The sequence below is a fragment of the Trachypithecus francoisi genome, unplaced genomic scaffold (assembly GCF_009764315.1).
Source record: "Trachypithecus francoisi isolate TF-2019V2 unplaced genomic scaffold, Tfra_2.0 Lachesis_group10, whole genome shotgun sequence".
Lineage (NCBI taxonomy): Eukaryota > Metazoa > Chordata > Mammalia > Primates > Cercopithecidae > Trachypithecus > Trachypithecus francoisi.
The window spans coordinates 51,937,883-51,955,067 of record NW_022681455.1 but is presented as its reverse complement, the minus strand read 5'-3'; the positions used below and the strand labels follow the sequence as shown (position 1 = coordinate 51,955,067).

The 17,185-nt window shown below is 40.1% G+C and overlaps 1 protein-coding gene across 1 annotated transcript in view; it reads left to right on the top strand.

Moving 5' to 3' along the window:
* Positions 1-17,185, top strand: part of PKHD1 (PKHD1 ciliary IPT domain containing fibrocystin/polyductin) — a 477,374-nt gene that overhangs the window by 196,382 nt on the left and 263,807 nt on the right. Inside the window, 4 exon segments of the mRNA XM_033217424.1 lie at positions 11,322-11,434; positions 12,592-12,697; positions 15,291-15,324; positions 15,327-15,424. Coding sequence (XP_033073315.1) covers positions 11,322-11,434; positions 12,592-12,697; positions 15,291-15,324; positions 15,327-15,424 — 351 coding nt within the window.

The window sequence follows — 17,185 nt, the reverse complement described above, 5'->3', positions numbered from 1 at the left end:
GAAGTCTTAGAAATGGACCTGATTCTTTGAAGTCATGTTGGCATCTTGGATAGTGATTCATCTTAATACTCAATGTGATCTGACTGTTCAAGCGCTTCTTTTGTAAGAAAAGTGAGTCTTATCAGCTAACAGAGGACCAAAGTTGTAGTCTCCTGCCCACCTATAAATGCGCTTGGAAAGTGTTTATATGTGATCACCCAGATGTGCCATAAATGCTATGGTACTAGGGCAAAAGTCACTTTTGGTGAGTACCCTGTGGTAGGTGAGACATGTGATTAGAATTCTAAGTGCTTTTAGGAAATTGGAGAATTGCTCAGACTCCTAAATAATGAAGTGCAGGGGAGACTGGGCCAATTAGTCCACAAAGGAACAAAACATCCTGTAACTGAATGAAAAATGAGGAAGAAAGGGCTGTCTATTTATAAATACCCAGTGTAAGAACCTTTGGGACCCACAGTGAATTGAAGCTAAAGCTAAATAAGCAGCCCGGGGCAATTGTGTCAGCATGTGCTGGCCTCTCTGACCAGGTCCTGGCTGCTGCCTGCTGGTCAGGCTTCCAGTGTCAGGGGAACTCTGGCCCTGACTCACACCTCCCCCAAAATTGAAGGACTCCAGGGGTTGAGGCATTGGTTCTTTCTGTCACACAAGGCAGCGAATTGAGCGTTATTGGGTTAAGAGCAATCTGTTTCAGTTTTCTCCCCTGTACCATCTTTGCTTGGCTGAATGTGTGTGTGTGTGTGTGTGTGTGTGTTTTCCTTCTGGAACATGTGGTACATTCAGGAAGGAACAGGGTCTTTAAATTCTTCTCCTGTTGGGGGTGCTGCTATATTATCACTGCCAGTGGATCATCCAGGTTCAGAGAGTTACCCTTAATAATACCTAAAGTTGGCCGGGCATGGTGGCTCATGCCTATAATCCCAGCACTTTGGGAGGTCAAGGTGGGTGGATCACCAGAGGTTGGGAGTTTAAAAACAGCTTGACCAGAGGGGGGCGGAGCAAGATGGCCGAATAGGAACAGCTCCAGTCTCCAACTCCCAGTGCGAGTAACACAGAAGACCGGTGATTTCTGCATTTTCAACTGAGGTACTGGGGTCATCTCTCTAGGGAGTGCCGGACAATCGGTGCTGGTCAGCTGCTGCAGCCCGACCAGCGTGAGCTGAAGCAGGGCGAGGCATCGCCTCACCTGGAAGCGCAAGGGGGAAGGAAATCCGTTTTCCTAGCCAGGGGAACTGAGACACATAACACTTGGAAAATCGCGTAACTCCCACCCCAATACTGCGCTTTAAGGAAACAGGCACACCAGGAGAATATATCCCACACCTGGCCGGGAGGGTCCCACGCCCACGGAGCCTCCCTCACTGCTAACACAGCCGTCGCGGCGATCTATCCGCAAGGCAGCAGCGAGGCTGGGGGAGGGGCGCCCGCCATTGCTGAGGCTTAAGTAGGTAAACAAAGCCCTGGGAAGCTCGAACTGGGTGGAGCTCACAGCAGCTCAAGGAAACCTGCCTGTCTCTGTAGACTCCACCTCTGGGGACAGCCCACAGCTGAGGTCCAATAGGGAAAGCAGCGGGGGCGGTACAGAGGCGAACGACTCTGTCTGACAGCTTTGGGGAGAGCCGTGGATCTCCCAACGCGGAGGTTGAGATCCGAGAACGGACAGACTGCCTGCTCAGGTGGGTCCCTGACCCCTGAGTAGCCTAGCTGGGAGACATCCCCCACTAGGGGCAGTCTGACACCCCACACCTCACAGGGTGGAGTCATCCCTGAGAGGAAACTTCCAAAGGAAGAATCAGACAGGTACACTCGCTGTTCAGCAATATTCTATCTTTGGCAACCTCTGCTGCTGATACCCAGGCAAACAGGGTCTGGAGTGGACCTCAAGCAATCTCCAACAGACCAACAGACAGTCCTTCTGACTGTCAGACGGAAAACTATCAAACAGGAAGGACACCTATACCAAAACCCCATCAGTACGTCACCATCATCAAAGACCAGAGACAGATAAAACCACAAAGATGGGGAAGAAGCAGGGCAGAAAAGCTGGATATTCAAAAAATAAGAGCGCATCTCCCCCTGCAAAGGAGCGCAGCCCATCGCCAGCAACGGATCAAAGCTGGTCAGAGAATGACTTTGACGAGATGAGAGAAGAAGGCTTCAGTCCATCAAAATTCTCAGAGCTAAAGGAGGAATTACGTACCCAGCGCAAAGAAACTAAAAATCTTGAAAAAAAGTGGAAGAATTGACAGCTAGACTAATTAATGCAGAGAAGATCATAAACGAAATGACAGAGATGAAAACCATGACACGAGAAATACGTGACAAATGCACAAGCTTCAGTAACCGACTCGATCAACTGGAAGAAAGAGTATCAGCGATTGAGGATCAAATGAATGAAATGAAGCGAGAAGAGAAAACCAAAGAAAAAAGAAGAAAAAGAAATGAACAAAGCCTGCAAGAAGTATGGGATTATGTAAAAAGACCAAATCTATGTCTGTGGGGTGCCTGAAAGTGAGGGGGAAAATGGAACCAAGTTGGAAAACACTCTTCAGGATATCATCCAGGAGAACTTCCCCAACCTAGTAGGGCAGGCCAACATTCCAATTCAGGAAATACAGAGAACGCCACAAAGATACTCCTCCAGAAGAGCAACTCCAAGACACATAATTGCCAGATTCACCAAAGTTGAAATGAAGGAAAAAATCTTAAGGGCAGCCAGAGAGAAAGGTCGGGTACCCACAAAGGGAAGCCCATCAGACTAACAGCAGACCTCTCGGCAGAAACTCTACAAGCCAGAAGAGAGTGGGGGCCAATATTCAACGTTCTTAAAGAAAAGAATTTTCAACCCAGAATTTCATATCCAGCCAAACTAAGTTTCATCAGTGAAGGAGAAATAAAATCCTTTACAGATAAGCAAATGCTTAGAGATTTTGTCACCACCAGGCCTGCCTTACAAGAGACCCTGAAGGAAGCCCTAAACATGGAAAGGAACAACCGGTACCAGCCATTGCAAAAACATGCCAAAATGTAAAGACCATCGAGGCTAGGAAGAAACTGCATCAACTAATGAGCAAAATAACCAGTTAATATCATAATGACAGGATCAAGTTCACACATAACAATATTAACCTTAAATGTCAATGGACTAAATGCTCCAATGAAAAGACACAGACTGGCAAACTGGATAAAGAGTCAAGACCCATCAGTCTGCTGTATTCAGGAGACCCATCTCACATGCAGAGACATACATAGGCTCAAAATAAAGGGATGGAGAAAGATCTACCAAGCAAATGGAGAACAAAAAAAAGCAGGGGTTGCAATCCTAGTCTCTGATAAAACAGACTTTAAACCATCAAAGATCAAAAGAGACAAAGAAGGCCATTACATAATGGTAAAGGGATCAATTCAACAGGAAGAGCTAACTCTCCTAAATATATATGCACCCAATACAGGAGCACCCAGATTCATAAAGCAAGTCCTTAGAGACCTACAAAGAGACTTAGACTCCCATACAATAATAATGGGAGATTTCAACACTCCACTGTCAACATTAGACAGATCAACGAGACAGAAAGTTAACAAGGATATCCAGGAATTGAACTCATCTCTGCCAAGCGGACCTAATAGACATCTATAGAACTCTCCACCCCAAATCAACAGAATATACATTCTTCTCAGCACCACATCGCACTTATTCCAAAATTGACCACATAATTGGAAGTAAAGCACTCCTCAGCAAATGTACAAGAACAGAAATTATAACAAACTGTCTCTCAGACCACAGTGCAATCAAACTAGAACTCAGGACTAAGAAACTCAATCAAAACTGCTCAACTACATGGAAACTGAATAACCTGCTCCTGAATGACTACTGGGTACATAACGAAATGAAAGCAGAAATAAGATGTTCTTTGAAACCAATGAGAACAAAGATACAACATACCAGAATCTCTGGGACACATTTAAAGCAGTGTGTAGAGGGAATTTATAGCACTAAATGCCACAAGAGAAAGCAGGAAAGATCTAAAATTGACACTTTAACATCACAATTAAAAGAACTAGAGAGGCAAGAGCAAACACATTCAAAAGCTAGCAGAAGGCAAGAAATAACTAAGATCAGAGCAGAACTGAAGGAGATAGAGTCACAAAAAACCCTCCAAAAAATCAATGAATCCAGGAGTTGGTTTTTTGAAAAGATCAACAAAATTGACAGACCGCTAGCAAGACTAATAAAGAAGAAAAGAGAGAGGAATCAAATAGACGCAATAAAAAATGATAAAGGGGATATCACCACCGACCCCACAGAAATACAAACAACCATCAGAGAATACTATAAATGCCTCTACGCAAATCGACTAGAAAATCTAGAAGAAATGGATAATTTCCTGGACTTACACTCTCCCAAGACTGAACCAGGAAGAAGTTGAATCCCTGAATAGACCAATAACAGGCTCTGAAATTGAGGCAACAATTAATAGCCTACCCACGAAAAAAAGTCCAGGACCAGATGGATTCACAGCTGAATTCTACCAGAGGTACAAGGAGGAGCTGGTACCATTCCTTCTGAAACTATTCCAATCAATAGAAAAAGAAGGAATCCTCCCTAACTCATTTTATGAGGCCAACATCATCCTGATACCAAAGCCTGGCAGAGACACAACAAAAAAAGAGAATTTTAGACCAATATCCCTGATGAACATCGATGCAAAAATTCTCAATAAAATACTGGCAAACCGGATTCAGCAGCACATCAAAAAGCTTATCCACCATGATCAAGTGGGCTTCATCCCTGGGATGCAAGGCTGGTTCAACATTCGCAAATCAATAAATGCAATCCAGCATATAAACAGAACCAAAGACAAGAACCACATGATTATCTCAATAGATGCAGAAAAGGCTTTTGACAAAATTCAACAGCCCTTTATGCTAAAAACGCTCAATAAATTCGGTATTGATGGAACGTACCTCAAAATAATAAGAGCTATTTACGACAAACCCACAGCTAATATCATACTGAATGGGCAAAAACTGGAAAAATTCCCTTTGAAAACTGGCACAAGACAGGGATGCCCTCTCTCACCACTCTATTCAACATAGTGTTGGAAGTTCTGGCTAGGGCAATCAGGCAAGAGAAAGAAATCAAGGGTATCCAGTTAGGAAAAGAAGAAGTCAAATTGTCCCTGTTTGCAGATGACATGATTGTATATTTAGAAAAACCCATCGTCTCAGCCCAAAATCTCCTTAAGCTGATAAGCAACTTCAGCAAAGTCTCAGGATACAAAATTAATGTGCAAAAATCACAAGCATTCTTATACACCAGTAACAGACAAGCAGAGAGCCAAGTCAGGAATGAACTTCCATTCACAATTGCTTCAAAGAGAATAAAATACCTAGGAATCCAGCTTACAAGGGATGTAAAGGACCTCTTCAAGGAGAACTACAAAACACTGCTCAGTGAAATCAAAGAGGACACAAACAAATGGAAGAACATACCATGCTCATGGATAGGAAGAATCAATATCGTGAAAATGACCATACTGCCCAAGGTGATTTATAGATTCAATGCCATCCCCATCAAGCTACCAATGAGTTTCTTCACAGAATTGGAAAAAACTGCTTTAAAGTTCATATGGAACCAAAAAAGAGCCCGCATTGCCAAGACAATCCTAGGTCAAAAGGACAAAGCTGGAGGCGTCACGCTACCTGACTTCAAACTATACTACAAGGCTACAGTAACCAAAACAGCATGGTACTGGTACCACAACAGAGAAATAGACCAGTGGAACAGAACAGAGTCCTCAGAAATAATACCACACATCTACAGCCATCTGATCTTTGACAAACCTGAGAGAAACAAGAAATGGGGAAAGGATTCCCTATTTAATAAATGGTGCTGGGAAAATTGGCTAGCCACAAGTAGAAAGCTGAAACTGGATCCTTTCCTTACCCCTTATACGAAAATAATTCAAGATGGATTAGAGACTTAAATGTTAGACCTAATACCATAAAAACCCTAGAAGAAAATCTAGGTAGTACCATTCAGGACATAGGCATGGGCAAGGACTTCATGTCTAAAACACCAAAAGCAACGGCAGCAAAAGCCAAAATTGACAAATGGGATCTCATTAAACTAAAGAGCTTTTGCACAGCAAAAGAAACTACCATCAGAGTGAACAGGCAACCTACAGAATGGGAGAAAATTTTTGCAACCTACTCATCTGACAAAGGGCTAATATCCAGAATCTACAAAGAACTCAAACAAATATACAAGAAAAAAACAAACAACCCCATCAAAAAGTGGGGAAAGGATATGAACAGACATTTCTCAAAAGAAGACATCCATACAGCCAACAGACACATGAAAAATGCTCGTCATCACTCGCCATCAGAGAAATGCAAATCAAAACCACAATGAGATACCATCTCACACCAGTTAGAATGGCAATCATTAAGAAGTCAGGAAACATAGATGTTGGAGAGGATGTGGAGAAATAGGAACACTTTTACACTGTTGGTGGGATTGTAAACTAGTTCAACCATTATGGAAAACAGTATGGCGATTCCTCAAGGATCTAGAACTAGATGTACCATATGACCCAGCCATCCCACTACTGGGTATATACCCAAAGGATTATAAATTACTCTACTACAAAGACACATGCACACGTATGTTTATTGCGGCACTATTCACAATAGCAAAGACTTGGAATCAACCCAAATGTCCATCTGTGACAGACTGGATTAAGAAAATGTGGCACATATACACCATGGAATACTATGCAGCCATCAAAAAGGATGAGTTTGCGTCCTTTGTAGGGACATGGATGCAGCTGGAAACCATCATTCTTAGCAAACTATCACAAGAAGAGAAAACCAAACACCGCATGTTCACTCATAGGTGGGAACTGAACAATGAGATCACTGGACTCGGGAAGGGGAACATCACACACTGGGGCCTATCATGGGGAGGGGGGAGGAGGGAGGGATTGCATTGGGGAGTTATACATGATATAAACGTTATGCACATGTACCCTGGAACTTAAAGTATAATAAAAAAAAAAAAAAAAAAAAAAAAAAAAAAACAGCTTGACCAACATGGAGAAACCCCATCTCTACTGAAAATATAAATTAGCCGGGCATGATGGTGCATGCCTGTAATCCCAGCTACTCAGAAGGCTTTGGCAGGAAAATCGCTTGAACCCGGGAGGCGGAGGTTGTGGTGAGCCAAGATCGTGCCATTGCACTCCAGCCTGGGCAACAAGAGTGAAACTCTATCTCAAAAAAAATAAAAAATAAAAAAGAGAAAAGAAAAAAGGAAAAAAAAAACCACCCAAAGTCCTTTCATTTGGAAATTAAAGTCAATAAAAATATTAGTCTAGAATGACTGAAGCCATAGGATGAAATGAGTTTACTTAGTCTAAAGATAAAGAAACACAGAATAGCTACAGGTAAAAGGGTATGGAGTCTTCACTCTCAATCCATCCTTGCTGAAAATGTAGTAACACTTCCCAAGCTGTGTGAAAGGCTAGTGCAAGACCCTGTCCTTGGATAGGTCAGAACTTCCTCATTAAATTCTAACCTTTGTCTGCATCCAGTCCATAGCCCTATTGTCTGCACCGATAGTAGATGACAACTGCAGATAATCTCAGTCTTTTCATCTGTCATTGCTCAAAATTCCTGTGTCAGAAGCCAGTCCTCATCAACGTGTCTGAGCCTTAATAACACTTGATCTCCATAATGCTGAAATTTCAGAACCCTCGTCCTCCTTAAATGTACTCTTCAAAATGTCATGTCTTCTTCCTACTCTTGGGAAATGTCCCACACCCCTACCCATGTATCTCTCTGTGCACTCTAAGCTGTGCATGCTTTTTTCCCCGTGTGGTGAGAATGAGAAGGATTTTACATTCTCTGGATTTGGGGTGTGGAAAGAGCAACTCTTTAGTTAAATCTGGCCTGCAAAATGCTCTCCAGATTTGGAGGAATCAAACACTACCCCCGGTGCCTTAAGGATTAATTCACTTTTTTTTTTTTTTCTGGTGACTATAGATGCACACCTCTGGGAGCTGGCTTACTTGGACAGTTAATTTCTGTCTGGAATTTCCCTTGCTTGAATGTCCATGATACACTGACTTCTGCAAAGGATGTTGTTCAATATGTTGTCTCCACTACTGGGGAGGCCACAGCAAATCCCTGTTCTGCCCGTGACCTGGTGACAAGACTTTGCCTTGTACTCTCTTGTTCATGTTTCTTCACTTGCCTCCTATTATTGGGCATCCTGCCTTTGGGTCCTACCTTCATTTCTCTACTCTAGTCTCTAACTTTTCCAGGCTTGGACTTGGATGGAGCTGGCTCTGACAACTATTTGCTCTGTGACTTTGGGAAAGTTACTCAACATCTCTGAGCTTCAGTTTCTTTGCTATGAAACTGTAATAATAATACAAAACTCACAAAACTTTCGTAAAAATAAATGAGACTCAAAAATCCAGTACCTGGAGTGTAGTGCCTTCTCTGTAGATTTTTGCTGTGAGTGTTATTATTCTATTCCATCATGACTTCAAAAAATACATACTTCTAAGGAAAAGAAAAAAATCCAACCTAAGTATAACTTGCACTGAGCTGGGCAATGCTTTTGCTGGGTACCTAGCAATGGATTCTCCCCCTGATTTCTAGGTCTCTATCCTCCTTCAGTTTTCAGCAATGGCTTCCATTTGCAGTGGGTTCCCAAAGCAACTCATGGCCAAACGCTTCACCAGGAAATGGTTTTTCTAGTGTTTCTCTCCTCTTTTAATGTCTCCTAGGAATGTTAGTAACCCTTAGCGTTACTCTCTCAATCACCTCTAGAGAGGCAGTTCTCAAAATGGGGTCAAAATATCACCTGCAGCAGACCTATTGGAGCACCCTGTGATACCCAAGAGTACAGAATACTGTCCCTCATCCCTTCCTCATCACCCCCCTACTAAGTCAGAATATCTGAAAATCTTTGGCTAATATACCCCCAGGTAAAGGCTGCTTGATAAAATACAGCATATCTGGTCAAATTTAAATTTCAGATGGTGTTTGGGACATACTTATATCAAAATATTTTATTTTTTATCTGAAGTTTAAATTTCACTGGGCACTCTGTGTTTTTATTTGCTAAATATGACAACTCTACCAGGCTGCACACTAAAGTTTAAGAAACTATTCCAAGGCGATGCTCACAGCATAGTCCCCACGGAGCCCTGCATAGAGGGCTGCACTGAAGTATTGTTTTTTAAAGAAAGGCATTTAATGTCTTGTTGAGTGGCACAGTGTCACAGTCCTTATGACTCCCCATTCTCTTTACTGTGACCCTGCTGCCAGTGTTCAGGATGAGATCTCCAAGCCCCATAATTTGTGTTCCCGGGATTGAGTGACTTTCAAGGAGGACGATCCAGGCATTCCTTGTCTCTCACCAGCCAGGCCATGGAAGACCCCCAGGTGATCAGGGATGAATCATGTGGGAGCATTGGAGACTCCCTTCATCCATGTAGCCCAGGGCTTATGCCTCAGCAGCCTGTTCCTTAACTTCTGTTCTCCAGGCAGACATGGGCATCTTGGCTTTGGACAGCCACTCAGGCTGAGAGAGGTCAGATGCACGTGGGCACATAGGAAGTAGTCTCATGGCTTGATCGATTGGCCCTTTGTTCCTCCCACTAATAGCATCACTGCAGTGTAGCAGCCTAATAGGGCCCCTGATTTTTGTCAGAGTTCTTTCTCCTTAATGGTAAAGAGAAGGCTTGGGATCCTTGAGATGTGAGAGTGTGATACTGAGAGAACTCAGATGTGATTCAGGAAAGCAGAAATAGAAACTTTCATAGAATAGCCAACATGTTATTTACTATGTTGCCTGTAGTTGAGGTTGCAAATTCAAATACTGCAGAGACTAGGCAGGCATCATAAATGAGTGAAACAGGAAGGGTGAGGACTGTGGAAAAATGATCCATAGTCCAAGAAGGCAGGCCCTTCTTATCTTCAGCTGACCCGTAGCTACCTCACAGGAATTTGGGCTCAGAAAAGCTGAAAGTCTGAATTTTTTATTAAGTCTCTTGGTTTGAACATGTTGGAAACAAAAAATGTGAACATTGGGTAGGCCAAAAAAAAAAAAAAATACACCTGTATGCAGTCTTAAACCTTTAGGAAGTTAGTTTTTTACTCTGTCTTAAGACTATATTGCATAGGGATGAACATATTGTAGGTACTTCATTGAATTTATAAAGATAACCTCATTGTGTTCATTTTGATCAGAATTAGATCCCCAAACTCATATGGAAGTCAGATTTTATATGAACACATAAAATACATGAAATTATTTAGATAGTAAGACCTATAAAGAAATATCAAGGTGAATTAATAGTCTATTCAGGACAAGAGCACTTCGAAGAGATTAGAGCTTTATTTGAAATCAGTCACTTTGTCTTGGAACTAAGTCATGACTGGTCAAATCATGCGGCCTTCAGCCCATAGACAAATCATTGATTTGTTCAAAGATCCAGAGAGAACACATTGTGTGGGCTTGACTTCAAGGTACACCTTTGCCTTGGAGAGCTACCATATACTCTTCCATTCACCAAAGAGTAGAATCTTAGATGTCATAAGTAAACTCACTGTGGGAACATAGAAGGAGGCTTGAACATGAGAAACCAGTTATTAAGATGGGCAAATTGCAGTCTAGTTGAGCTGGCTGAAGGAAGAAGAATGACAATATTTTTATTAGTTCATTCTCGTATTGCTATAAAGAAATACCTGAGGCTGGGTAACTTATAAAGAAAAGAGATTTAATTGGCTCATGGTTCTGCAGGCTATACAGGAAACATGGAAGCATCAATTTCAGGGGAGGTCTCAGGTCTCAGGGAGCCTTTACTCACAGCAGAAGGCAAAGCAGGAGCAGGCACCTTACATGGCAGGAACAGAAGCAAGACAAGGTGGGGGTCACAAGGTGCTGTACACTTCTAAACTACCAGATCTCATGAGAACTCACTGTGGTGAGAACAGTACCAAGGGGGACAGTGCTAAACCATTCACGAGAAACTGACCCCATGATCCAATCACCTCCCACCAGGCCCTACCTCCAATACTGAGGATTGCAATTCAACATGAAATATGGGCAGGGGGACAGATCCAAACCATATCAATATTTTTGTTCCCAAAAGGAAAAAAACAATAAATGAGTCTATAATAGAGTTTTAATGTACTTTGGCAGAAAGTGAATATAAAAGTGGGATGAGTACAAACAAGAGTCTTTCTTTCCAGCAACCTTATCATACATGGGGTAACTATTTTTTAACTCTCCCTAATTTCTGTAGGGGAACAGAGTGTGTGGTGCTGGCTATGGCTACTTTTTCCATCTCGTGACCAACCAAACATCACAAGCTCCACTTCTTTCCTTCAGTCAGAACATTGCACATTCTTGTACCAGGTAACTTTGGGGGAATTCATCTATATTTTGGCTGTAAGTCTTATGATTTCACATTTTTCTGTAGAATGCTCACAATGAGAGCACTTTTGGCATTTGTTCAAGATTTGGTGATGTTCCTGTGTATTTTCTGAAGCCGCTTTTTTGAGGTATAATTGACACACAAAAAGCTGTTCGTATTTAATGTATACAACTTGATGAGTTTGGAGATAAGTATACACCCCTGAAACCATCATCACCATCTATGCAAACATATCTATCACCTCTTTCCTCCAGCCCTCTTTATTTGAATTACTATTATTACTGTAAGAACATTTGACACAAAATCTGACCTCTTAGCAAAATTTTAAATATAGAATACAGTATTGTTAATTTTGCTGTATTGTATGCTTTGGCATTTTGCTGTACAGTATATCTCTAGGACTTATTCATTTTGCATAGTTGAAACTTTGTACCCTTTGACTAATACTTCCAATTTTCCCCTCCTCCCAGCCCCTGCCAACCACCATTCTGCTCTCTGCTTCTATAAGTTTGAATATTTTAGATTTCTCATTTAAGTGATATGATGTACTATTGCTCTTCTGTGTCTGGCTTACCTCACCCAGCACAGTGTCCCCCAGGTTTATCTGCATTGTCACAAATGGCAGGATTTCCTTCTCTTTAAAGGCTGAATAATATTCCATTGCAAGTATATACCACATTTTCCCCAGCCATTAACCTATTGATGGACATCTTGGCTGCCTCCATGTCTTGGCTTTTGTATATAATTGTGTTAGCATTATTTTCCAGTTCATAACGGTTTGATGGCAAAGAGAAGAGAGTCACCTGAAAAGGCAGAAGGACAGAATGTACCTTTTGTGGCCAGAGAGAATTCAATAGAGAGAGCAATTAAACTTCCAAAAATATGCAGAACCCCTGGGAGGCTGGTGGGCTTGGGCTCTGGAGTAATCTGCATTTTGTTGGGATTCAGGAGTAGGTCACAGAGGGTAAAAGTGGGAGGGCTGAGGGATGGGCAAGAACAGTCAGGGGGAGGGTCACAGGTTCTACGTACCTTCACTCTCCCTAATACATTACTTTTACTTTGTATTTTTCAATAAGAAAAAGTAGGAAGTTAGAAACATAAAAATTGGCTTAATTTCATTGTTTGTTTCACTTTTTAGGTATGGTCTCTTTGTATACCCTAAATTTCAACCACCTTGGGATAAAGTCACTGGCACCACCCTGTTCCAGAGCTTCACAGTTTGGGAAAGTGCAGGTGGTGCCCAGGTAAGTTTTTTTGTTGTTGTTATTGTTGCTGTTTTTTAAATTACAACTGTCACTTGTTTTCTCATAGCAATTCATTATGCATATCTACTTAAATGGGAATGACTTGCTCTTAAGGGGAGCATTGCTGTGCTATCACAATTTTAAAGCACCAATGCATCATAGTTGCTTGTAGAATAGCTGTTAAACAAATTCCTAGTCACTACTCCAGGGTTAGGTCATTTTCTCCATTGTGTGTTTTTTGGAAATCCTAGTACAGAACAACAGAATCAGAGAGATTTATAATCAGGAGAGATCATAGAAGTTACCTATTCCTTCCTTCCATCCCTACTTAGAGATAGAAATTAAGGCTAAGAAAGGGAAGGGACTTGTCAAAGGTCACACAATTGGTTAGTAGTACAACCAAGTGCAGAATTTAAACTCCAGAAGTTGTGCGTTTGATGTCCCAATATCCTGAAGAATACATGCCCCAGTCTTAAGAAAAAGCACTGTTTGTCATTGGAACACAAACATTTCTAGCTCAATATACTATTCTTACTTTAGTCAATAAGCTAAATTTTTTTCTATTTTTTTCTTAAAGGAAAAGAAAAGGTTCAATCATTTACTCTTCATTTGCCCAGTGATTTTCTTATAAGGAAGCTTTGCATGCTCACCATTAACAGCAACGTATAAAAATTATTCAGGGCCACTATTTGATGCAATACAGACAAAATTACATGCACTTTGTCTCTGCCTAGAAATCTGGAGCATAAGATATATAGATGAAGAAATACATTTGTAGAGGTTCCAGGAAATAGAATACAAACATATAATAATGTCACAATAAGGAAGTCAAACATTTATTTCATATATCCAACAAAAGAAAGATAATTGTGGATGAAGAAAGCCCAAAAATATATAATTAGGATAGCTAACAGGTGGAGTCCAAAATGTATTTAGTGTTTTGTTCTCATTTAATTTTATAAAATGCTTCCCATGAACACTATTAATATTGTAGGGGTAACAAATCTAGTGGAAACATTTGTTGAGTGCCTTCTTGTGCAGCGAAGTAATTTATACCTGCAGGGGCTTAAACTCTGTCTCCCTGCTCTTGAATAGCCGTGTTCTAGAGGTAATAATCTAGTAAAATGAAAATATTAAAAGATGCTATTAAAGCCATTTTTTGAAGTTCTGCAATCAGAAATGCTAAACCTGTAATGTAAAGGAAAAAAATACAGAACTACAGCTTGAACTCTTGTGCACTCAAATTTGATCAATCAAAAAGTTTAAATAATAAAAAATATTCTTGGAATTACACTTTTATAGTGAAGAATAAGGCAGAAATTAAATAACATAATAGCAGCAAATTTAAAAAGTAAACTTCCCTTGAACTATACCAAAAAAGAAGAATGAAGTAAGAGGATTTATCCTTCCCTATTTTAAAACTTGCTACAAAGCAACAATAATCAAGACAGTGTGGTATATGGGCCCAAAGACAGACATATATGTCAATGAAATAGAAGTGAGAGTCCGGAGATAAACCCATACATCTATAAACATGATTTTTGACAAAGGATGCCAAGACAGTTCAATGTGGGAAATATAGTCTTTTCAACAAATGATGCTTGTACAACTAGATAGTCACACACAAAAGAATTAAGTTGTATCCTACCTCATACTACTTACAAAAATTAAAATGGATCATTATGTATTAATAATAAATAAAATTAGCAAAAAATTGGTCAAAGACATAAACATAAGCACAACTCTGTCTCCCAGACCAGTGGTGCCTTAGTCCCTTTGTGCTGCTGTAACAGAAAAACAACATTTGGGTAAATTATAATAAACAAATTTATTAGCTCATGATTCTGGAGGCTTGGAAATCCAAGATTGAGAGGCCAGCATCTACTGAGGACCTTCTTGCTGCATCAGTCTATAGCAGAAAGGCAAAGAAGGCAAAGAAGAAGCAAGTGATAGAACTCACAGCCCCAAGATTTTTGTAATCAGCACTAATCCATTCATGACCTACACACCTCCTAACACTTACATCAGGGATTAAGTTTCCAAAACATGCTTTTTGGGGGACAGGCTTAAACCATAGCAAGTAGGGAGCTTACAACTCTACCAACCTAATTTTGTTGTTACATGACCCCTGTTTGGGTTATCATAAACATATATGTACATAACTGTGAATCTGTAGTCATGCTGAGCTACTTATTTCATATTTGCAATCTTCTGACAATATGGGTTAATATATAATACGTTGCAGAAAATGTTAAGCACTAGAGTTCTTGGGTGTGATGATTTCTTTGTTACCTTTGTGTGATTTGGCCACTCCAAGTTTATTTTAGATATGTGGAGAAATCACATTGATTTTTGAAATGTATTGGTTATTATGAGGAAAAATGAAGAGTACAAAGAGGTGTTACCAAAGGAGACTCATTAGTGCTGACCTCACAGCAACTTTAGGATACCTGTACTGACATTGATGGACAAAAGGTGCTTTAATGCAATATAGCATGCTTCTTTATACTTAATCAGTAATTTTAAAAACTACAGGAAGTCTGCAAGAAAAACCAAGCCTCAGACCTTTGCTGTAACATGCTGTATTTTATAGATTTTTAGAAGTAGCAATCTTCGCCTGAAAAACTTCCAGTTTATTCATGCAGAGATTTTGGAATTGACATCTTGGAAAGTGATGCAAATACTTCAGTTACTGACAGCTTATTACTTGGTCATTTTGCCCACAAGGTAAGTGCCTCAGTGTGGTTGTTTTAGGCTGTCCATCACAACTAAATTACATGTGCTGGGCCTCCTGATGATCCAGGATATGCAATTTTAATAGCATTCTTTAGTGAATCTTGTATTTCATTGGTAAAAGTTAAAGGAGCTTTTTATTTGTAATAGTGGTGATATTGACAATAGAACTCATATATACACAGGACTTTAATGTTATGAGTATATATAAATCACAAAAGTCATAAGTAGCTTACAGAATTTTGTTTGCAATTTAGAATTATTACTCATAAAGAAAGAGGTCAAATCATGAAAACAGATTTGCCTAGTTCATTATTTTGTATGTGATTCACTAATATATGCCTACGTATGGATTTCTGCATGATAAAAATCAGACTCTAGATGACTTCTCAGGGTACAAGAATGCAGACGGGGCAAAGAGTACTTCCAGGTAGGAAGCACTAGTTCCTCGGGGAGGTTCATGGCTGCCATTGGTCTCTTAGGCTTCAGATCTATAATGGATCCTCTATGTTCTTGTTTTCATTAGAGCTACATTCATACTAGTCATCACATCATTATGAAAATCATAGATTTCTTGGGAGCCAAGGAAAGAATATTCTCTTCAGTTTGTTCCTGAGTGCTTAATTTGATTGAAATTTAAATAAGTTTTGATTCTTATACTTCTAATGAAGATTATTTATTTCATAGCTATAGATAAAAATGTGAAGATTTTAAAAGTCATTTTCTTATGGAGCTATGTTTTCTTGGATTTAACGCTCAACTTTTCTTAGTAAAGTCTCCTTTGAACTATCCTTTTCAGGAGACAAATACCTGGCAGGGTTTTTGTTTTTCCTCTAAAAGGATTACCACCTTGAGCGATGATTCTTCTTTTCAGACGGTGTAGTTTTCAAGAGAGGATGGTACCCAGATTTAGATTCTGTGATGCTGCAGTACATCAGAGGTTCTTAACTTTTCCATAAATAACCTTAGAGTAGATGTTAAAAACAAAATTCCCAGCAAACTGAGCAACTGTCTTGGTAAATTAATGTTGCAGTATCTTAATTGATGTTAAATAGACATCATAATTAATGGGAAAGTGACATAAATTAAGATACAAATTATGACAAAAGGGTGCCTATCATGAGATAATCAAAAATAATCACACCCTTGGGGTGTGATTCACTAGGAATGTAGTACAGCTGAGGGCCTTTCAGTCTCTTAAGTAAGTACAGGACAAGAGTCCCCTGATGGAAAATGTTAAACAGTTTTGTTCTAGGGGATGTCTAGATGCTGGTTAGTTATCCAAATCATAAAACCACATAATTAAAGAGCCAACTATTACCTAAGAGATGATCTGGTTAAACTTCTTGAATTTAGGGGAAAATGGAGGCTTGCAAAGTTGAATGGCAGTTTAAGGTTCATGCCTAGTATTGTGGAGCTAGGACCACCCTGATATCCTCCCACTCCTGGTCAAATATTCTTCAACTGCACGTGGAAAATGGCTTTGGCAAAGGACATTTATTAGTGCCCATACCAATGTTCCCTGAAGTGTTATTCATGAAAGGCTAGCCCTTGGATAGAGTCTGGAAAAAGAAAATTCTTTGATTATAATTACATTTATACTGTGCTGTTTACCGTACCCTCTATTTCCCAAAATCTCAAACAAGTCCAGAGACGTAATGTACAACATAAGCATTAGAGATAATAAAATTGTATTGTGTCAGGGAATTTTGTTAAATAAGTGGATTTTAGCTGCTCTTGTCACAGAAAAGTAAC